This window comes from Felis catus, chromosome D1 (assembly GCF_018350175.1).
Source record: "Felis catus isolate Fca126 chromosome D1, F.catus_Fca126_mat1.0, whole genome shotgun sequence".
Taxonomy (NCBI): domain Eukaryota; kingdom Metazoa; phylum Chordata; class Mammalia; order Carnivora; family Felidae; genus Felis; species Felis catus.
The window spans coordinates 65,464,822-65,484,604 of record NC_058377.1 but is presented as its reverse complement, the minus strand read 5'-3'; the positions used below and the strand labels follow the sequence as shown (position 1 = coordinate 65,484,604).

The 19,783-nt window shown below is 51.3% G+C and overlaps 1 protein-coding gene across 9 annotated transcripts in view; it reads left to right on the top strand.

Annotated features, from left to right (window-relative positions):
- DENND2B (DENN domain containing 2B) overlaps nucleotides 1-18,758 on the top strand; it is a 179,139-nt gene extending 160,381 nt beyond the window's left edge. For 7 of the 9 annotated variants that reach the window (XM_045038931.1, XM_019812031.3, XM_045038929.1 and 4 more), the window contains 13 exons: nucleotides 201-245; nucleotides 1,244-1,428; nucleotides 2,500-2,609; nucleotides 2,825-2,894; nucleotides 5,652-5,729; nucleotides 6,284-6,424; nucleotides 10,098-10,246; nucleotides 13,915-14,092; nucleotides 14,393-14,434; nucleotides 15,319-15,430; nucleotides 16,171-16,410; nucleotides 17,290-17,376; nucleotides 18,001-18,758. In XM_045038931.1, coding sequence (XP_044894866.1) covers nucleotides 201-245; nucleotides 1,244-1,428; nucleotides 2,500-2,609; nucleotides 2,825-2,894; nucleotides 5,652-5,729; nucleotides 6,284-6,424; nucleotides 10,098-10,246; nucleotides 13,915-14,092; nucleotides 14,393-14,434; nucleotides 15,319-15,430; nucleotides 16,171-16,410; nucleotides 17,290-17,376; nucleotides 18,001-18,035 — 1,472 coding nt within the window. In that variant the 3' untranslated portion in view covers nucleotides 18,036-18,758. Of the gene's footprint in view, nucleotides 1-200; nucleotides 246-1,243; nucleotides 1,429-2,499; nucleotides 2,610-2,824; nucleotides 2,895-5,651; nucleotides 5,730-6,283; nucleotides 6,425-10,097; nucleotides 10,247-11,825; nucleotides 13,888-13,914; nucleotides 14,093-14,392; nucleotides 14,435-15,318; nucleotides 15,431-16,170; nucleotides 16,411-17,289; nucleotides 17,377-18,000 lie in introns of those variants that run through there. The other 2 variants (XM_045038928.1, XM_045038932.1) reach the window with 2 other exon arrangements.
- Nucleotides 18,759-19,783: the final 1,025 nt, after the last annotated feature.

Here is a 19,783-nt window from a genome sequence, read left to right as displayed (position 1 = left end):
TTCCCCAGATCAGGACTGGGTGGAGAGGGGTTTGTATAGCAGTTAGCACCTTCAGTTTGAACTCAGGGGACCCTGGGCCCATAGAAGCCCAGACTAGGTATGATCCATCCCTTGTGAGGATAGCTGGGAGGGGGGCATGGAGAACATTGGCTGTGGGGCGGTGGCTCAGCAAGCGTGCACACCTGCTGTTACTTTTCCAGATGAGAATAGTGAGAGCGAGAGCGACTCTGACGACAGGTTCAAAGGTGAGGTGTGGCTCCCCAAGAACACGGAACCCCTTCCCAGCCCTCTCTGTAGGGACTCGCCCCCCTCCCTCTACACATATAGTTCCAACGTCCCCATTTGGCCTGCTTTGGAGAGGCAACAGGCAGGCAGGATAGCAGCCAACAGAGCAAGGAACTATAGGGGAGCCTCTCCTACTGCGTGCAAGGCAGCCCTGCCAAGTTGAACTCAGACAGCCCCCTTCACCTGGACTTCCACAAGGTGTCGTCCCCGAGAGTTAGGTGCTAGATTTGCCTGGTAAATGCTGCAAATCTGGAGGTTTAGAGGTGGGTTTAGAAGATTGCAAGTACCTCTTCTGGCTTAAGAAACGTGCCCACGGTCTGAGGAAAACTGGTCCTCTGGAGGCCCCAAAGCCACTCACCCCCCATATCCATAGAGAGGAGGCCTGCCACCTCCCTGAAAAGGTTTTGGGAACTTCCTGTTCCGGAAGCCTTGGACAAATGTCTGTTCTTTCTCTACTGGGAAACCTGCCTAGACTTTCCTGGATGGTTACAGTATGTGGAACCTAGCTCCTTCCTTCCCTTCTCTACTGGTTCCCCCAGGCATGTGGGCAAGTGGACTTTGGGTCAGGAAACTGGGACAAAGGGTCCAGGTCCAAGGACTCTTGAGAGGGGTCCAGGATGAAGCCTCCATGGAGGTCCACGTTTTCTCATGTTGACACTAGGCAGAGGTAGATAGGCGCAGTGATACACGCCTGGGTTTGCTGGGTTCAAGCAGTCTTGCCAGCCCCAGCCCAGCCTCCAGAGGCTCCAGTAGTAGCTCCCTGAGGCAGGGTATGGCTTTTGCACAGGCGTAGATACATTGCTCCTGCCACTTCTCCCCCAAAACCTGCCTGGACAGGGCATCAGACCAGGCTCCCGCACTTAGAGATGGTCCACAGAGGCAGAGCCTGAGAGGGAGGCTGATGTGGAATCTGTGAGGGTCCAGCCTGCCTGTCCCCTGACCTGTGACCTGCCCCCAGCCCACACACAGCGCCTAGTCCACATCCAGTCGATGCTGAAGCGTGCGCCCAGCTATCGGACCCTGGAGCTGGAACTGCTCGAGTGGCAAGAGCGGGAGCTTTTTGAGTACTTTGTGGTGGTGTCCCTCAAGAAGAAGCCATCTCGAAACACCTACCTCCCTGAAGTCTCCTACCAGTTTCCCAAGGTGAGGCCATCTCTCCCTCCTCCCATCCCCTCCTCTAGCACCTTCTGTCTTCCTGGCCCATCTGTGCAGCAAGAGAGATCCTGGTCCTGCTGCAGTCACTCCCCTCACTGCGACAGCCCTGAGCATAGATCCTGCTAGCCAGCAGGGAACAGAGGGCTTCAGGGGGTGTGGGTTTGGGTCAGTGCTTGTTCAGAGCATGAGGGTGGAGAGAACACCTCCCAGTATGCTTAGAATGAAATCCAAATTTTTTATAAGGTTGGCAAAGGGCCTGAGGAAGGGCCCCCAGGTACTTCTACTATTTTATTTCTTTTTTTTTTAAACCATTTTATTGAGACCTAATTCACATACTGTATAATTCAGCCAGTTAAAGTATACAGTTCAATGACTTTTAGTATATTCAGAGTTGTACAATTAGAACATTTTTATCACCTCAAAAAGAAACCCTGTACCAATGAGTTGTCCCTCCCCATCCCCTACCTACCTTCCCTCTTACCACACCTTCTCTGCCCATCACCAGCCAGCCAACCTGGCCTCCTTTCTCTCTGCCTCTGCCTGGAATGTTCTTTCTTCAGCTCTGCACATGGCTGCCAGCTCTTTTTCATTCCTCATTCTCTGCCCATATAGTACCTCTTCCAGGAGATCTTTCCAAATACCTAAGATATCCCTTCCCCTGCCTGGTTCTGTCTGTCATATCTCCCTATTTATTTCCTTTGCAGCACCCTCTGAAATTTTGTTGTTGAGTATCTCACCCTCCTGACTAGAATGTGCAGGGACAGGGACCTTGCCCATGTTGTTTTCCATCGGTAGCCTCAGAGCATGACACAGGGCCAGGTGCCACAGAAAAGCGCTCATTTGGCACATATTGAATGAATAAGTGATGACTCAGCCCACACCCAGACCTCGCTGTAAGAATCGGGAATGGGAACAGGATTGCTGAGAAGCAGAAGCATGCCAGTTGGTAGGATGCCATCTAGAGCTCTCAGGGGAGGAGACGCTTCTCAGCCACCCCCCACCACCTCCAGGATCCACGTCTTCTCTTGTCTATCTCTCCCTATATTTCTCTCCCCATAGCTGGACCGACCCACCAAGCAGATGCGGGAGGCAGAGGAGAGGCTCAAGGCCATTCCCCAGTTTTGTTTCCCTGATGCCAAGGACTGGCTTCCTGTGTCAGAGTATAGCAGGTGAGGCCTGGCCTGGTCTGGCTCGAGGCAGGAGGGGGCAGAATCTCCTTTACCTCCATAGCAGGGGCAACTGCATGGGGCACACCCAAGTCCCAGCCTGCTCTCTTACAGCAACCTAGCCCTTCACCCCTCCTTGGGAGGGCATTCCCTCTTCTTGGGTGCTATTTCCTGGGTCCTCTGATGCTTCCCTGATGCCAGACCCCTCCCTATTCCAGTGAGACTTTCTCTTTCATGCTGACTGGGGAAGATGGCAGCAGACGCTTTGGCTACTGCAGGCGCTTACTGGTGAGTAGGGCCATTCAGTCCTTGTGGGGCTGGGCCACATGTGTGTATAAGTGTGTGTGCATGCATCTTCTTCAACTCTAGCTTGTATGAGAGCCTACATTCTGCTTCCTCGTATGCTCCATGATGCCACTGCAGAGCACACGTGCACACACACACACACACACACACACACACACACACACACACGGTCTCACACACTCACAAGGAGGAGGCACTCCTGGGATGGCAGGACTCAGAATGACCCCTTTCATCAGGCCCCAGGATCTAAGATAATCTGCAATAAGAGGAGAGAGTGAATCACCTTCTACTGGGCTGTCATATGTTTTTAACTTTCCTACACTTTTTCTTCTCATTCATTTCCCTCGGGCTTCTGGGCTCTGATTGCTGATGCTAGATTGAAGGGTCATATCACTTCAGCAGTATGTGTGTGCATCAGACAGGGGTGGAGGACAACCTTCCTCATGCCCATACTGGCCAGCCTGATGTGAGGAAGAATCCTGTCTGTGGTCTGATAGTGTTGGAGGCTGAGGAGGGACAGAGCAGTACCTTCCCTGGGATTCTGGGAGAGATGCCTTGAACACAGGAGAAAGGGAAGGTTTTGAAAATATAAGCCATGTTGTATAGAGAGAAGCCCTTCCCCAAACCCCTTCCCGTAGTTCTGAGAAATAGACTGAGGTAAGGTAAAGAGAGTCCTGTTACACTCCTCCCTGAAGTTCACTAGGGATGTTGTTGGTTTGGGGTGTCAGCAGTGTTTAAGGGTCCCCATGCCTTAGTGGGACAAGGACTCACTAGATGCCAGTCTTAGGCAAAGGTACTGTATAGGAGGGACCCCAAACGATGGATTCTGGGTCATTCATTCATTCATTCATTCTGAAACACGTACCATACTCCTGTTGAGGGTCAGGCAGCATGTTAAAGGCACAACAAGATGAGTTAGACATGAATCCAACCCAATCCTCAAGGAATTTTAGATAGTCTAGTAGAGGAGGTAGAACTTCCAACATAGAAGGGAAGACAAAGGGAATGAATTATTATTTAGGACCTATTATGTTCTAGGCTAGATGCTTTAAGTATGTCATCTTTTTTGATCCTTTTAATAGTCCATGAGGTATTATTATGTCAGTTCTATAGATTAAGAAATGGAATGACTTGCCCAGGGTCACACAGCCAGTGAGAGACAGAGCCAGGATTGACCCTAAGTTCTTGAATACCAAGTCTGATATTCTTGGATCACCCCAAAGGGTAGTCCGGGGGGAAGGGGTATTTGAATATTGAATGCCCAGTGAGTAGGGCTAAGGGAATGTGGAGCAGTATGGATGCCAGGTGGGGAGCCAGGCAGAGTCCAGCATGCCCCAGGTTCACCTGGGCCTGGAGAGGAATGTTCCAAAGGCTGCCTTTGCAGGAATAGTGATGGAGCAGAGCCTCTCCTTTGCAGCGGGCCTGCTGCCCCCAGGGAAGAGCGTGTTTGTCCTGGCGTGCTCAGAGAGGGCCTGGGCTGGGTCCCTGCCAAGGGGGCTGGCACTAGCTCGGCATTCCTGTAGATTGGACACAATGATTCTAACCCAAATCCCACATACTTGATTTAATCACTTGGGGCTTTAGGGGAGGCGGGGGAGAGGGAAAGAGAGAGGAGCGAGTTTCAGGCCTAATATGGACAAAAACAGATTCTGCCTTCTCTTTAGATCTGTGACGTGTGGCCAGCAGGTTTGGAAACTGAAATAGACCCATCTGCATTTGCTTAGCAGCCTGCATGAGGGGCCAGCACCTGCTGCTCTGCTCCCTCCCTACTTGGCCTTGCCAGGCACTCAGGCCTCTGAGCCAGAGGCAGCCACAGAGTCCTGCCAGCCCCTGGCTGGAGAAGTAGACTCCTGTGGACTCATCCCAGCCTGCATTTGGGGTCTCCAGGTCCGGGGAGCTCTTAATGCACATCTCCTCCAGCCAGTCACCTTTTCAGTCTCCTTTTTCCTTCGTTCACCGCTGGTAGCATACCTCTATTGTGTCTTTGTGTCCCTTTCCTTTCTATCCTGTCAGAAGGCAGCATGCTTTAGAGATAAGACAGCAAATCAGAGGCCAAAAGAGACTCCTGGCTCCATGACTTTTAGATGCATGCCCTTGGGCAATGGCTTAATATTTTTGTAACTCAGTTTACTCATCTATAAAATGCAGATGATAGTGCCTGAGTCACAAGGTATTGTCAGGTACCAAGCCCAGGATTCACATATGGTAAATATTCAGTAAATAGTACTTTACTGCCCTTATCTATTTTCAGTTTGCCTTACTAGAATGGGGTGGATCAAGGAAGGAAGGAAAGGGGAATCTAGAATAGGAATGTTTTAGAATGTCCCCTGTGAGCCGCAGAGGACTACACGGCTTGCTCCTAAGAATGTACACAAGTCCCTCTCGTTATCATTGCGTCCTCTGGATTCCCAGCCTTAGAGATGTAAATCTATGAGTCACCCTAAAGCTTCTGCCATACTGCTTAATCCTTTGCCAGTCTCTGTCTGTGTCCTCCTGGAAGGAGCTTAGCAGGAGTCTGGCACCTTGGGCTGGAAGACCCAGCAGAGGCTGAAGCCTGCCCCCCAGGAGTGTCAGCCTTTCCAGACCTGGGGCCTGGTTGAGTAGAGGTTTAGTGGGGTCTTGGAGTCTTCCACTAGGAGAGCAGTCCTTAGTCTTCAGTTCCCAAGGAAAAGCAGCCAGATGTGGTCATCATGCATTCTCTGTATCTGTCTCTCTCTCCTCTGCCTCGTCCCGACCCAGCCAAGTGGGAAAGGGCCTCGGCTGCCAGAAGTATACTGTGTCATCAGCCGCCTTGGCTGCTTCGGCTTGTTTTCCAAGGTAAGAGGGCTCCGGCTTACTTCCCTCCCCTTTCCCCCAGCGGACAGCTCCCTTAGGAGTATCAGCAGCCAGCTTAGATGAGAAAACCACCTGTGTGTGTGAGTGAGTGAGCTCGAGAGAAAGAGAATGCAAGAGCAATAGAGCAGGCTCTCTGACTCCTTCCTGTTCTCAAGCCTGACTTCCCAGCTGTCCAGCTGGCATCTCCCCAGCTCCTTGTACCAGCCTGGTCTGCCAGTGTCATAGCTGTCCCTAGGCCATGGGAAGAGCCAGAGTCCTTGGGGAAGCAAAGTGCCCAGGGACCCAACTCCCAAGTGGTGTTTCCTTTGCCCAGCTCCTGGGTGTGAGGCAAGGATGAGTTAATGAGCAGAGCAGTCATTGAGTGCAAGGGAAGCAGGAAGGGTAGAGTGTAAATCTGCTGGTGAGACAGTCCTCCTGTCCCCCAGCTTTTGGCCCCAGCTGGTCAGGTGCCAGGCCACCCTCTTCTCTGCCCAGGAGGTAGGGAAAGGGCAGTGCCCTGATACCCTTCCTTTTTGGACTGCTGGTGGTGGGTACAGGTCCTCGATGAGGTGGAGCGCCGGCGTGGGATCTCTGCCGCCTTGGTCTATCCCTTCATGAGAAGTCTCATGGAGTCGCCCTTCCCTGCCCCGGGGAAGACCATCAAAGTGAAGACATTTCTTCCAGGTGCTGGCAATGAGGTAGGGATTTCTGCTGCCTGTTCTCTCACACGATGGATGGGGGCTGGAGCAAGGCCTGCTGAGCCAATGCTGCAGTCCCCAGGAGGGGCAGAGCATGGCCCCTTCCTTGCTCTCCATGTGTGTGCACCTAATCAGTAGGGACTGGAGAAGTGAATGACAGAACTGTAATTGGGGCCCAACTCCCTGCAGCTGCAAGGGGGCCTTCCCTGACCTGCTTGGACTCCACTGCATTCCACCTGCCCTCCTTTAATTCATTCATCAGGGATTTCCTGGTAATGTTTTCTCACAGTCAGGGATCGCGCCACACCTGGGAGCAGTCATGAAGTTGACGTGGGACACAGCTCTGAGCTTGTGGGGTTCGTAATCTAGTGGGAGAGACCAATAGTAAATACATACACATGCGTTTAAATAGACAGTTTCTAAAGTGTTAAGTGCCAAGTGCAAGCACAGGAGTGAGAGTGTGTAACAGGGGATCTGCTTTAGGTTTGGGGGGCTAGGGAAGGCCTCCTCTGAAGAAGCGACTAAGGTGAGTAGAGTCAGCTAAATGAAGTGGAGGAGGGAGACTGAAAGAGAAGGGTGTGGATGGGAGGTTATTCCAGGTAGAGAGGGAATGGCGCGGGCAAAGGCTTATGTTGGGAAAGTGACAAGGAACTGAAAACAGGTCGAGATGGTCTAAAGGGTGGTGAGCAGGGTGTGATAGGAAGCAAGGGCCACGTCACAGTGTGCCTGCTAGGCCAAGGTGAGGATTTTGGATGTCATCTAAAGCAGGGTTATAAGATCGGAGATGTTCTTTTAAAAGCTCACTCTGGCTGCTATGGAGATCATGGATGGGAGTGAAAACAGGGAGACCAGCTAAGCTCCTGTATAGTATTACAGGCAAGAGATGATAGTAGCTAGGATTAAGGTGTGGTAGAAAAATGAGGAGAAGTAGGTGGAGTTGAGATGTGTTTTAGAATTAGGACCAGTTTGAGTGGAAATAAATGTTAGGGAGATTTTAAGGCTAACTCCCAGCTTTCTCGCTTGAGTGACAGGGTAGATGATGGAGTGCTGCCTGTAGGGGGAGCAGGCTCTGAAGAGGAAGAGGAGGAAGTGGATCTTGTACGTGTTGTTTAAGATACCTGTGAGGCACCCGAGAGAAGATCCTCCTCAGACCTGGGGAACTCCAACATTTAGGGGTCCTGCAGCGGAAGAGTAGCCACCCTCAGGAGTGAGAAGACAGGAAGAATAGCAGGCCGTGGCTTGGAAGCCAAGAAGGGGGCATCTCCAGAAGGAAGGGGTGATCAGGTGAGGTCAGGGTGAGGAATGGCAAGATGCCATGAGGAATGGCAATGACAAGAGTGGATTTCAGTGGAGCTGGGGCCAGGGACCCAGACGCCTGAGTGGATTGAGTAGAGAAGTGAATTGGAGTGAGAAAGTGGGAATAAACTACATGGACATCTCTTCAAGACGCTTGGTGATGAAGAGAACTAGGGAAGGGGACAGTCAGTGGTTGAAAGGGGGCTCTAGATGGTTGTCTTGAGGCTGGTGGGAATGGCCCAGCTGAGGCAGAGGTGAAAGAAGCAGGGAGGGAGAGGACCCTCTGTCGCCCAGGAGGTGGCAGGGCTGTGGGATCCGGGGAGGGACTGACTTTCATTAGGAGAAATAGGCAATTCCTTGTGGGTTGGCAGGAAGGGCCATGGCTCATAGATTGTGGATTCTCCTCTGGCGGCTTCGGTTTTCTCAAAATGGAAAAGAAGGCCATTTGAGAGTGAGAGGTGGGTGCTGGGTTCTAGCAGAGGGAAGAAGAAATGGCTTAGTTGCTGCAGAGTGGGAGAGGGTCTGACTGTAGAAACACAGGGTACTGCCGGTGGCGCAAATGCCATTTCAGGGCTTTCTCTTGGCCTCTTTTCAACCACCCTCGTTTGGAGGGACTTTAGGCTTCTTGAGGGGTCTGGCGCAAGATGGCCAGCCTTGCCCTGATGGGAGATCCCAGCAGCCTGCCTGAGAGCCCTTCGGGATGGCCCCACCCTCACCAGCCTCATTTCTCAGCACTCTGACTTGAATTGCTTACTGTCACTGAACCCTGCTTCCTTTTGCCTTGAACACTCTTCCCTTCTCTCATTAGACGGCCCAAGTGAAGTATCTTGTGCTCTGAGCCACTGCCTTGACCCCTTCCTGTCTCAGCTGGGGTCTCGCCCTTCCTCTGGGCCCTCTGGGCCCCCGTACAGATGTGAAGCGTAGCTTCCTCCGTTCTGACACCAATCTCACAGCTGTGGTTGTTTAGACTCAGTCAGCCCCGCTGGACTGTGACCTTCGAGGGCAGGGGTGAGTGAGAGGAGGCTCAGGCCCCATGAGCTGCTTTTGTGCATTCTCACACCCTGGAGGGACCCCAGGGGGTAGTGGGAGTGTGAAGCTGCGCTGCAGAGCAGAGCCTGCTGGACCGCACGCAGACTCCTGGGGGTGGAGCGGCGTAGGAGAGCGTCACTGTGACTTCTGGGGTGGGGCAAGCACAAGTGGGGTGCGGGGGCCTCTGGGGAAACTGTGGTATGGGATTCCTTGTGTGTGCGCGGCATCGTGCTCACCACTGGGCCTTCTGGGAGTTCACCATCCGGTGAGAAAGATAGCATGCACCCATCGCTAGGGCAGCTTGTGCCAGGTCTCTGGGACCTGGAGAGATGAGTACTGAGCTAGGACTTTGAACTTCCCTTGCTTAGACCCTGAGAAATACATGAGATGATATGGGGCTCTAAAGGGGATCTAAGAGGGAATTCATTTTTCACCCTGCTTATCAGGAGGCCTGCACCTCCTTGCTGCCCGCATGCGCTGAGAGACTGAGGAGACTCTGCAGGTCCCTGTGACAGCTGCTTTGGTATGGCCTGGGCATCAGCAGTTTCTCCTGCTCTCACAGCTAGGGTCAATTGCTATCCTTCACCCTTTGGATTGCCCTCAGGGAAGTGGCTTTCTGTGCCACAGCAGTGACCTTGGGAGTGGCCTTGCAGCACCCTGGAGGGAGGACAGCTAGGTCTGGCCCAGATACAGAAAGTCCTGCTTCCTGGCACTGTTGTGGAATAGCCAGCCCTTTCCTTGTGTTTTCCTTGTCACTGGCAGAGAGATTAGACAGGCTGGCAGAGACAGAGGCCAGAATGGTAGGACAAACATGACCTCTGGAAGGAAACTCTAACAGGAAAGGGAGAGGACATGACAACAAGGACACTAGCATTGGCTTTCAAGAGGTGGCAGTCAGGGATACAGAGATGCTGCTCTTCCTAGGGCCTGGGGAGCAGCAATTGGTTGTGGGGTCTGGTCAGCGTGGATGCCAAGGCCTTTGTTTGGGGAGATGGACAAGGGGGCGGGGGGTACCCCACAGATAAAGCTGTGTGGTCCCCTCATTCTCCTTATCTGTAAGAATAGTCACCTCTCCTCCTTTTCCTGAGAGCCTGATGGATGGCCCATCAACTCCTTCCTTCTGGAGCCTCCTTCATCATCCAGTTTGCCCCAGTGCTCAGAGGATAGGTGACTAAGTACTGTGGTCTGAGAGGAGACAGAGACTGGGTCTTACTGCATGGTGGGGTAGATTAGAGACCTGGAAAAGGGAAGGTGGGGAGAGAAACCTCCAGCCTGTCACTTTGTATAGGACCCGGTGTGACACCCACCTGGCCTGCCTAGACCCACTTTCCCCCTTGCTCTCCTGCAGGTGTTAGAGCTGCGGCGGCCCATGGACTCCCGGCTGGAGCATGTGGACTTTGAGTGCCTCTTTACCTGTCTCAGTGTGCGCCAGCTCATCCGAATCTTTGCCTCGCTGCTGCTGGAGCGTCGGGTCATTTTTGTGGCAGATAAGCTCAGGTAAGGCCCAGCAGGGTAAGGGGAAGAAGAGGGGGAAGGCACATCCACTAATTCATCTGACATGTATTTACGAGCCCTGGTATATGCCAGCTACTGTGGTATTGGTGTGGTAGGATTGAGAACCCAAGGGAGGACTTGGCCTGAGGGAAGAGGTGGGACATTTGTTCTTTTGCCCCAGCCAAGTGTGCAGATACAGATACATTTTATGGAGAAAGGTAGAGTAAGGAGATTTCTGGCTGATGGCTGCACTTCCTCTGAAAGGGCAGGCAAGGCCATCTCTGTGGGATGCTGAGTTTGAGGAGAGGTATGAATTCTAGGCAGAACCACTGTGAGGAAGGGCCAAGGGCACTGACTAGAGGTAGGAGGAGTAATGCTGAGCCCCCCAGGGAGGAACCAGTTAGGGCATCACCTGCAGAGGACAATTGATTGGCATGACTCAGGGCCAGGCACTTGGGGATTTGTGGAGAAGGACAAGGTGAGGCACTGAGGGTGCTGGGGAGGAGACTGGTTGCAGGAAGGTTGTCTAGTCAAACTAGGAAAGGGAAAAAATGTCCAGAGACAGGAGGTGCCTGTGAGGCAGGGCAGCTGGTTTAGGGTGAGTAAGAAAAGAGCTGGTTGGATCATAGGTCTTGGTCAGAAATGTTGACATTTATGATTTTACAGGTAGAGAAGTTCTAGATGCCAAGATCTGGTTGTGGCCATGGGAGGGGTGTTGTGGAAGGAGCTGAACTCTTCTAGGCAGTCAGGATTTAAAAGAAAATGTCTCAGTCCATTCAAGCTGCTGTGACAAAATACCAGACTGAGTAGCTTGTAAACAACAGAAATGTATTTCTCAGTTCTAAAGGCTGGGCGTCCAAGATCAGGGCACCAACACGGTTGTGTTCTGGTGAGGGCCTGCTTCTTGGTTCACAGCTCGTGCCTTCTCACTGTGTCCTCATGTGGTGGAAGGGGCGAGGGAGCTCTATGGGTCTGTTTTATAAGGACATGCATCCCATTCATGAGGGCCCCACCCTCATGACCTGAGTACCTCCCAAAGGCCCCACCTCCTAACACTATCATATTTGGGTTTTGGATTTCAGCATTGGAATTTTGGGCACAAATATTTAAACCATAGAGTATGTGTGGGGAGTGGACAGGCAGGGAAAGGATGAGATCTTGGCAACACATTGTGTATTTTTTTGGTCACAGAATCCATCACAGGAAGAAGTGGTTTCTTTAGATGGGTAGAATTAATTCAGTCATTTGGACATTTGTTAACCTACCTGCTTTGTGCCATACCACGTGCCAGGTGCTAATAGGAGGGGGAGAAAAGGAAAATCCTCTTTCTGGTTGGTCCTCAGTAGGCCCAGGCTCCCTGGGGTCTTTCTGTCTGTGTGAGGGGCTACTGAGGAGAGCTGGAGAAAGGAGCCCCTAAATGCCCTCACAGGACACTGGGGCAGGAAGCCAGGCCCACCCTTGGCCCAGGAGAAGGAAGAGGAGGAAATGCCAGGGCTGCTGACTTTTCCAGAGAAGGCCAGCCTTAGAAATGAAAACAGCCCCTCACTTCCTGCCCCAGTCTCAGTGTTTCTTTATCCCACAGCTCTTTGTATCTTGTGGGCCCATCAGGTCCTCAGGAAGGGACCAAGCCCAGCAGCTGGAACTAGCCAGGTACAGCAGCTCCATGGGGCCCCTATCTGCTACCTCTCTGCCCCCTGGTTCACTATCCATCAGCAAAGCCACTGGCTTGCCAGCTGTGGTTCTGCTCTGGCCAGAGCTTGGTGTCCCTAATGAAGGCTGGACCCTGAGGTTTCTTTTCCTGAAGGTTCCATTCCCTCACTCAGGGCAGGGCCTCATCTTTGCCACCCCCACCCATAGCCCAGCTCCACTAGGGCTCTGAATAGAGCTGTTGTTTTCTGTGGCTGCCCCTGCCTCTGAGCACATTCCTGCACCATTCTGGAAGGAAAGTACCCCAAGGCTCTGTTCTTTGCCTGGCTCAGCATTCAAGTTCTGCCACTCTTGGATCTTAGAAAAGATGTCTATCATGCACAGGGTCTGCCTGTGACTGGAGAGGGGCAGGGTAGGCAGTCCAGCGATGGCATGCAGGCCTGAACTGGGTCAGGGCTCAGTAAGTCCAGCCAGCTCATGTTCCATTGCTCACATTTTAGGTTTTCCACAAATCCTTTATCCCTCTGGTCTAGTTTTATGTCTGAGTATATGGGAGGGATGCACTATGTATATACACAGGTTCTGCAGTGATCAGCCCTAGGGGTTATATAAAACCTTCTGCCTCCAAAGACCCAGGCTCATTGGAGGGGATTGTGGAGATCAGTGTGTCCCTCCAACCTGAGACAGCCCTTTTCTACATCTTTTCTGGATGGCTCTCCTCACCATGTGGGGAGCTGTTGTCCCCAAGGGAAGGGCTGTCAGAGTCAGGACACCTGGGTCTCTTCCTCAAGGCCCAGCACTATTTTAGGTGTCCATAGGGTGGCAGGAGAGCCAGACAAGGCACTGGGTGACAAAATACTTGTGAACATCCAAAGATCCTTCTGTAAGAGGGGGTTTGCTTCTGTCATGGATTGAACCGTGTTCTCCTACTGGTGGGGCATTAGGAAAGGGAGAGAATCCCTGCTGGATCTGATCAAGTAGAGTCTATTATGGCTAATAGGTGGGACCAATAGAGGCAGCGGGTCAGAGTGGGAAAGTCAGGTTTAAGACTGAACTTGACTGCAGGCCTCTGCCTTCTCATCTATAATATGGTCCCTAGGGGAGAGCCTTTGATTTTCCTCCCAACAGGTGGGTTGTTCAAGCCGGGTGGATCTCCTGTGTTTACCAGTGCCCCACACCGGCCCTTCACGTGGGGAGTATACACTTCCTTCCAGCTAGCACCCTGCAGCTCTTCCTCCCTGTCTTGCACTGGTCATTCTGCTCTGATAGCCGGCCCTGTAGTGCTGCTGGGTCTAGAGGCCTGGAGCCCCTTCTAGGCTGAGAGAGGGATGGCCCCACTGAGACCTTAGGTGAGGAAAGGTGGGAGCGGACACTTTTCTCAGCTTGGTGGAATGGTGCCAGGTGCCTCACCTCAGTCAGGGGTCCTCAGTCAGACCACTTTTTGCAATTAGGGAGGGGGGGTTAGGATAGAGGGCAGAGTAGTCAAGTAACACTGGACTGGGAGATGGGACAACTGGTTGTGTCCTAGGTCGGCGACTTATGAAACCGACCCTTCATATCCGTGGCCCCAGCTGTAAAATGTGGAATTGATAAGATGACCTATGAGGGCTTTCTAGTTCTTCCACATTATGAATTTGTGATCAACTCTTGCTTGCCTTATCCTCATACTCCCTGGCTTGAGCTGATACTCCCTCTCTAAGTTAGGCCTATCTGTACGTTAGTGTGGCCCTTGGGGTATGTAGGTGAGTCCTTTGTGTGTTCAAGTGTTGCTATACCTTAATCACTGTTCCTAGGTAGAGTCCCACAGAGGGCGGTACCAGTGTCCTTGAGGCCCTGAGTGGTGGGAATGTGGGGTCTTCACCAGCCTGCAGGGGCAGACCCAGACCTGAACTCCATTAGCACTTGTGTTGCACTGGGAGGTTTAACCTATAAAAGGATGTTTTGAACCCATAGCAGGCTCTAATTCCCCTTCACTGAAGGTGCTGGGCCTGGGTTCAGGTGCTTTGTCTCTGTCTGTCTACCAGTACCCTCTCCAGCTGCTCCCATGCTGTGGTGGCCTTGCTCTACCCCTTCTCCTGGCAGCACACCTTCATTCCTGTCCTTCCGGCCTCCATGATTGACATCGTCTGCTGTCCCACACCCTTCCTGGTTGGCCTGCTCTCCAGTTCCCTCCCCAAACTAAAGGAGCTGCCTGTGGAGGAGGTGGGCCACCTGGGGAGCCAGCTGGGCAAGGAGGGGAGGAAGGAAGGGACAGAAGGAACAGAAACTCCCAGAAGGGAGGGGCGGAGGGGGGAAAAAAGGGAGAAAGACCACTGGGACCTTCTCACTTGTGGCTTCTGGGCCTCTCTACCCAGCTCTTATCCTTTCTCCCTGGGTGGTCTGTCCCTGACTGGAGTTATTCCTATTGTCTGACTCTGGGAGTCCAGGAGGTCTGGAGGCCTGGGGAGGGCATTGCAGGGACTCACACCTTGCATCACTGCCACTAATGACTCTTTCTCTTAGGCACTGATGGTGAATCTGGGTTCTGACCGATTCATCCGACAGGTAAGAGCAGGACACCACAGAATGTGGCCTGCCCTGGGTGGGTGCTTGTTTGATGCAGGCTGGAGAACACCCAGCACTGTTATACACATTGCTTAACTTTCGTAGCCTCTTTGTTGAGCTCTCTGGGTTCCATATTCACAGAATAGACAAAGGCGGGGAGAGGCTGATCTGAGAAGTCTTGACCCCAACAGGATCTGCATTTCTGGTTGGGATTATCCAGTGTGACGGGAGTGTAGGTGTGTGGAGAGCATGGCCTGGAAGTCCAAACACTTGAGCTCTGGCTCTGCCAGTTTTGAGCTGCATGGTCTTGGCCAGGCCTCCGAAAATGCCAGGGAATGTCAAGGTTTGCAGTCATCGTGTCAACTTCAAAAAGCCTTTGCTAGTCTGGCTCTCCACTCAGGAGCATAGCCCACGGTGTACCCCCTGGGAATGTACAGTATGTTACACACCACTGACAGCTGTGACTCCCGGGTACAGGCATCAAGGTCCAGACAGACATGGAACCAGACTGCAGAAACAGGAAGGACAGCCTAGCCTTATAACTGAGACACAAGCCGGGCCACAGTTTCCCTGCCCTGAACCAGCTCTGCTTCCCACTTTGGAACTAGAGATCAGGGTGCTGGGCGAGGAACCCCTGACTGGTCCTGGCCAGTGAATGCCACCAACTGTACCACTTTTTACCTATGTGACCTTGGACAAGTTTCTTAACCTCTCTTTGTGCTCAGCTTCTCATTATAAAATGAGGTTGATAACAGCATCAGGTTTATTGGGAGGAATGAATAAAATTATATATTTAAGTTCTTCAAACAGGGCCTAGCATATAGTAAGTGCTCAGCCAGTGTCAGATGTGATTATGATCACTGTGTGTTTTCCTTCTCCTATAGATGGATGATGAGGACACACTGTTACCGAGGAAGTTACAGGCGGCTCTGGAGCAGGCTCTAGAGAGGAAGAACGAACTGATCTCCCAGGACTCTGACAGTGACTCTGATGATGGTGAGTGAGGCTTGCCCTGGGCAGGATCAGCTCTGCTCTGGGTCTGGGCTTCATGGTACTGGGACCCTGTTTCTACACACCAGACCCTTCTGGTTGATGAGGCTTCAGATATAGGACCTTGGTCTCAGTCTAGCCTAGAAATCTCTAGCCCCACTACCAGTGGGCTCAGGGAATAATGGGACTAAGGGGAGAGAAGTATTGTGGTGTCTTGTCAAAGAAACATAAACAACACTGGGGGCGCTTCTAGCGAGGCCCAGGCTATAAAGCTACCCTCTTCCCTCTAATTCTTCTCTACCTCAGGAGGTTTGAGAAGGAAAACCCAAAGACCTGTGGCAACCACAGGACTCTTTTTGCTGACAGAAAACTAGTTATTCCTCCCTCTGGGGCCTTGCCTTGAGCCCCTGCAGGAGACGGAGGTAACTTCCTCTTCTTGTGAAGCCAGGAAAACCACCAAGGGTGAGGAGTGTGGGGAAAGTGATCCTCTGGTCTCTGATTTCCACTCTCATTCACTTGTGAATATTTGCCAACTTCCATGTTCAGACAATCATTTCTGATCTTCCAGCTCAGGGGCTAGTTACAAGGCCAGGAGCACAAGAGATAAGGTTTCAAAAACAGATAAGTGGTTCTGGCTGGAAGTTCTCTTGGGAGAGAGGGAGACAAAACCAGCTGGAGGGTGGGGTTGCAGGTTGGAGATTACAGATTCTTGACCTGAACCTCAAAGATTATCTTTTCTCTTCCAGAATGTAATACCCTCAATGGGCTGGTGTCAGAGGTGTTTATCCGGTTCTTTGTGGAGACTGTTGGGCACTACTCCCTCTTCCTGACCCAGAGTGAGAAGGGGGAGAGGGCCTTTCAGCGAGAAGCCTTCCGCAAGTCTGTGGCCTCCAAGAGCATCCGCCGTTTTCTGGAGGTTTTTATGGAGTCTCAGATGTTTGCTGGCTTCATCCAAGACAGGGAGCTAAGAAAGTGTCGTGCAAAGGGTAAGGCCAGAAGAGCTTGGGGTTGGGGGCTATGGGCCCTCTCCTCTACGTTTTCTGCTACTACAGGGCTGAATAGTTAGGTACTGTGATGGAAACTCTTCAGTGTCATCAGCGAGGGCCAGTCCTCCTAACATTCCTTTCTTCTCATAGAAACTGCCAAGGGAGCTCTCTTCTGCTCCTGTCCCAGTAGATGCTGTCACAAGACTGTGCGCAGGCTGGAGCCACGTGGTTAGAGAGTAGGACTCCTCTCTACCCAAGAGTGGCATGCCATTGGTTGCCCATCCCCTCCTCAGATGCCTTTCTTACTCAGAGAAAAAGACAAGACTGAGCAATTTCGGGGGTTCTGAGAATCACAGGTTGGAAAAGCCCTTGAGAAGATTGAGCTAGCTTTCTGTCTGAGGTTGGTGGCAGCTGCCGTTCAGAGGCTCAGCTCACTCTAGGACCTTTTTTATAAAATCTCATCAAGATCTTTCTGTCTAACCTCAGGGTTGTTATTTCTTCTATCCACTACTACTGCCCATTTAGTCTTACAAATCTTTTGGAACAACATAGTAGAGTGATTTAAGAGCAACTAGAGAAGGTGCCCAGTTCTGAAATCAGGAATGGCATCTTTGCCTTATGGAATACAGTTCAGGGCCAGGGATGTGCACTGGGAGCCAAGGTACTGAGGGCTTCTTGCTTCAGCAATGAACACAGTGAGATGTCATTAATTATAGTTCCAATGAAACAGTCTGAATTCTAACAAGATGCTGCCATAAATTATAATTGCAGATCTTCAGTTTCTCCGTTTTGGGGATCTGTGCCCATGATCCCCTCCAATAGGCCTCCCCTTTCCTCCCTGCAATGACTGTTCTCTTCCCTGTTCCTCCTCTTTCCCAGGCCTCTTTGAGCAGCGAGTGGAGCAGTATTTAGAGGAACTCCCAGACACTGAACAGAGTGGGATGAATAAGTTTCTCCGAGGTTTGGGTAAGAAGCATGGTCACTGATGAGATGGGTGTTCAGCAAGAAGGCTGTGTCCAAACTTCTCTAAACCAGTACCATCATTGCATATTTATATTGGGGCTGTAGACCGAACAGTAAGAGATCCCCTGGCGAAGAGGTTCCCAGCCCAGTGCTCCAAGACCATTTACCACATTTACCAAACTGCAGAACCAGGAGAAACCACAGATCCCTACATAAATCAGGTCTTTTTCAGTGTACTCCTTCCTGAGTGAATATGAGGATGTTAGGGGCAGGGAGCTTTTCTCTAGGCCATAAAGGAGTCTACAGAAGTCGAGGTGCTAGAGTGTCCTTCTCTGAAAACCTCCACTCCCTTGAAAGAGCTCAGCCAATGAAATCATGGAATCATAGAATGTCTCAGTTTAAAGGGAAATTGGGGCCAACGAAGCTAAATAGCTTGTCCATATAGCCCCACAGTGATTGATACCAGTGCCCTAATTAGAGCTCTAGCATATTTTCAATGCCCTGAATCAGATCTGTCACAGCTGAAGTCCAGTCTTTCTAATCCTGTCTCCCACTGAGAGGGAGGGTTAGGGCTATTGGAAGAATTGATAATGAAACATTCTCACTCTTGCCCTCTCTGACCCACAGGCAACAAAATGAAGTTCCTCCACAAGAAGAATTAAGCCCCTTTCCCAGTAAGAGTCCAGTGCCTTGCAGAGCCTGGAGCCTGTGGAGGGGGCCAGCTTGGGACCCTCTGGGCCAACTGTGGCTGCTCTGCCCCCACAGACCCCACCTTCCAAGCCAGCCCACCTCTGCCTTCACGATATCCCAGGATACTGTTTGTAAATAATCTGCTGTAAGCTTTCTTATCTCTTTTTGTAACAAGCAAAGAGAATCTGGTAAATATTTGTATATTCCCAAGGGGCTGGGTGCTGGCGACTAGCCAATTATGTGCAGCTGACTGTCTCAGCCGAACCACTGATCTTTCCCTGGAGGCTCCTGGCCTGCCTGCCTGAGGTCCCTGCTGCCAGTCTTGGGCCCTGGAGTGCAGATGCTGTCTTGTTCTGTACAGGACTTTTTTTTTTTTTTTTTTTTTTTTAAATCTTAGAGTTTCTATTTTTTTCTAGTAGCCCCCTCCCCTGACCCTCTGTTTTTGAAAGGCAAAGGCCAATCAATCCCCATTTGCAGTATGGTACCAGGCTCTCAGGTCTGGCCTTCTCTTGTTCCTCCTACCTTTGTGATGGTCAGTGAGTCATGGGAAGCCCACCCCTCCACCCCCCAGCTGTGCCAGTGATCTCTGGGCCCAGCTCCCAGTCCGTGGTGGCCATGATGCGGTACAGGGCATCCCTCCTTCCCACCATCTACGGGTGTTCTCAATAAACAGTGTACAGTTGTTTGGGCCCAGAGCCCTATGTGTTCCTTGGCTTTATTCATTATCTAGAGTTCTCTCTCCTGGGGGAAGGGCTGAGATAGGCCAATCAGGAATGAAACACCATCATGTAGGGAGTTGAGTACCTCATTAAGAGTTTAGCTTTAGTGTGAGTCACTTACCTCCCCTGAAATCAAGTTCTCTAACTTGAACTGTGTGACTGGTCTTAGAAGATACCTAGTCATCGTTCTTGTTCACCTTTCCTCTTCAGTAACCCAACTGTTCAGACTCTCTGTGCATGTTCCCACTGATGCAAAGAATGCTCAGTGCTTTTGGCCCCACTGTTAGGTGAATCTTAACATTTTCCTATTTAGTATGAAGCCCTTAAGATATGATTGAGTATCCTGATATTGGTGGGGTGAAACTCAGCAAAAGCCAACCCAGGCTTGCTCATAGCTCTGGTCTGTTGCCTACAGCTCTTCTGTCATTCTGTGACTAGTTTTTCCTGTTGGAACCCAAGGTTTGCATGCAGAAAGTTCTGCTACATTTCATGGAAAAGCAAGAAGAGAAACAGGGTGGGAAATATAGGTAGCTTAGGCTTTCCACCCACCCAACGCTTTCGGAGTAGAGACCTTGAAAATTGCCAAGATGAGGCATTCAGCTGGAATTCTTTTCACTGGAATTTGGTTTGGGTCTGGCAGGATTTGAACCAAGGAGTAGAGCTTTTCTCTCCTCCCACCCTGGCCTACTTAAACAGGAGACAAAACCCTATCCTGAGTCCCTTCCCTTCTCCCTGTTTCCACTGATGTCTGCGCAGGTCCCAACCTGTCTGTGGCTTGAGGTTGCTAACTGCCTCATAAAGCAAAGTAGCGGGTTTGTCTTCTAGGAAGACAAAGTTGTCTTCTCTGAAAAAGCCTACTGTATAGTTGGCTTTGGCATCTTCCAGGTATAGAGAGAAAACTGCTTATAACCATAAAGTCCAGAGTCCAGTGTAGTTACCGTCCTTGGCTTCATGATAGTCATAGAAGTGGATTCTTTAACAATACAATAATAATTTCCAAA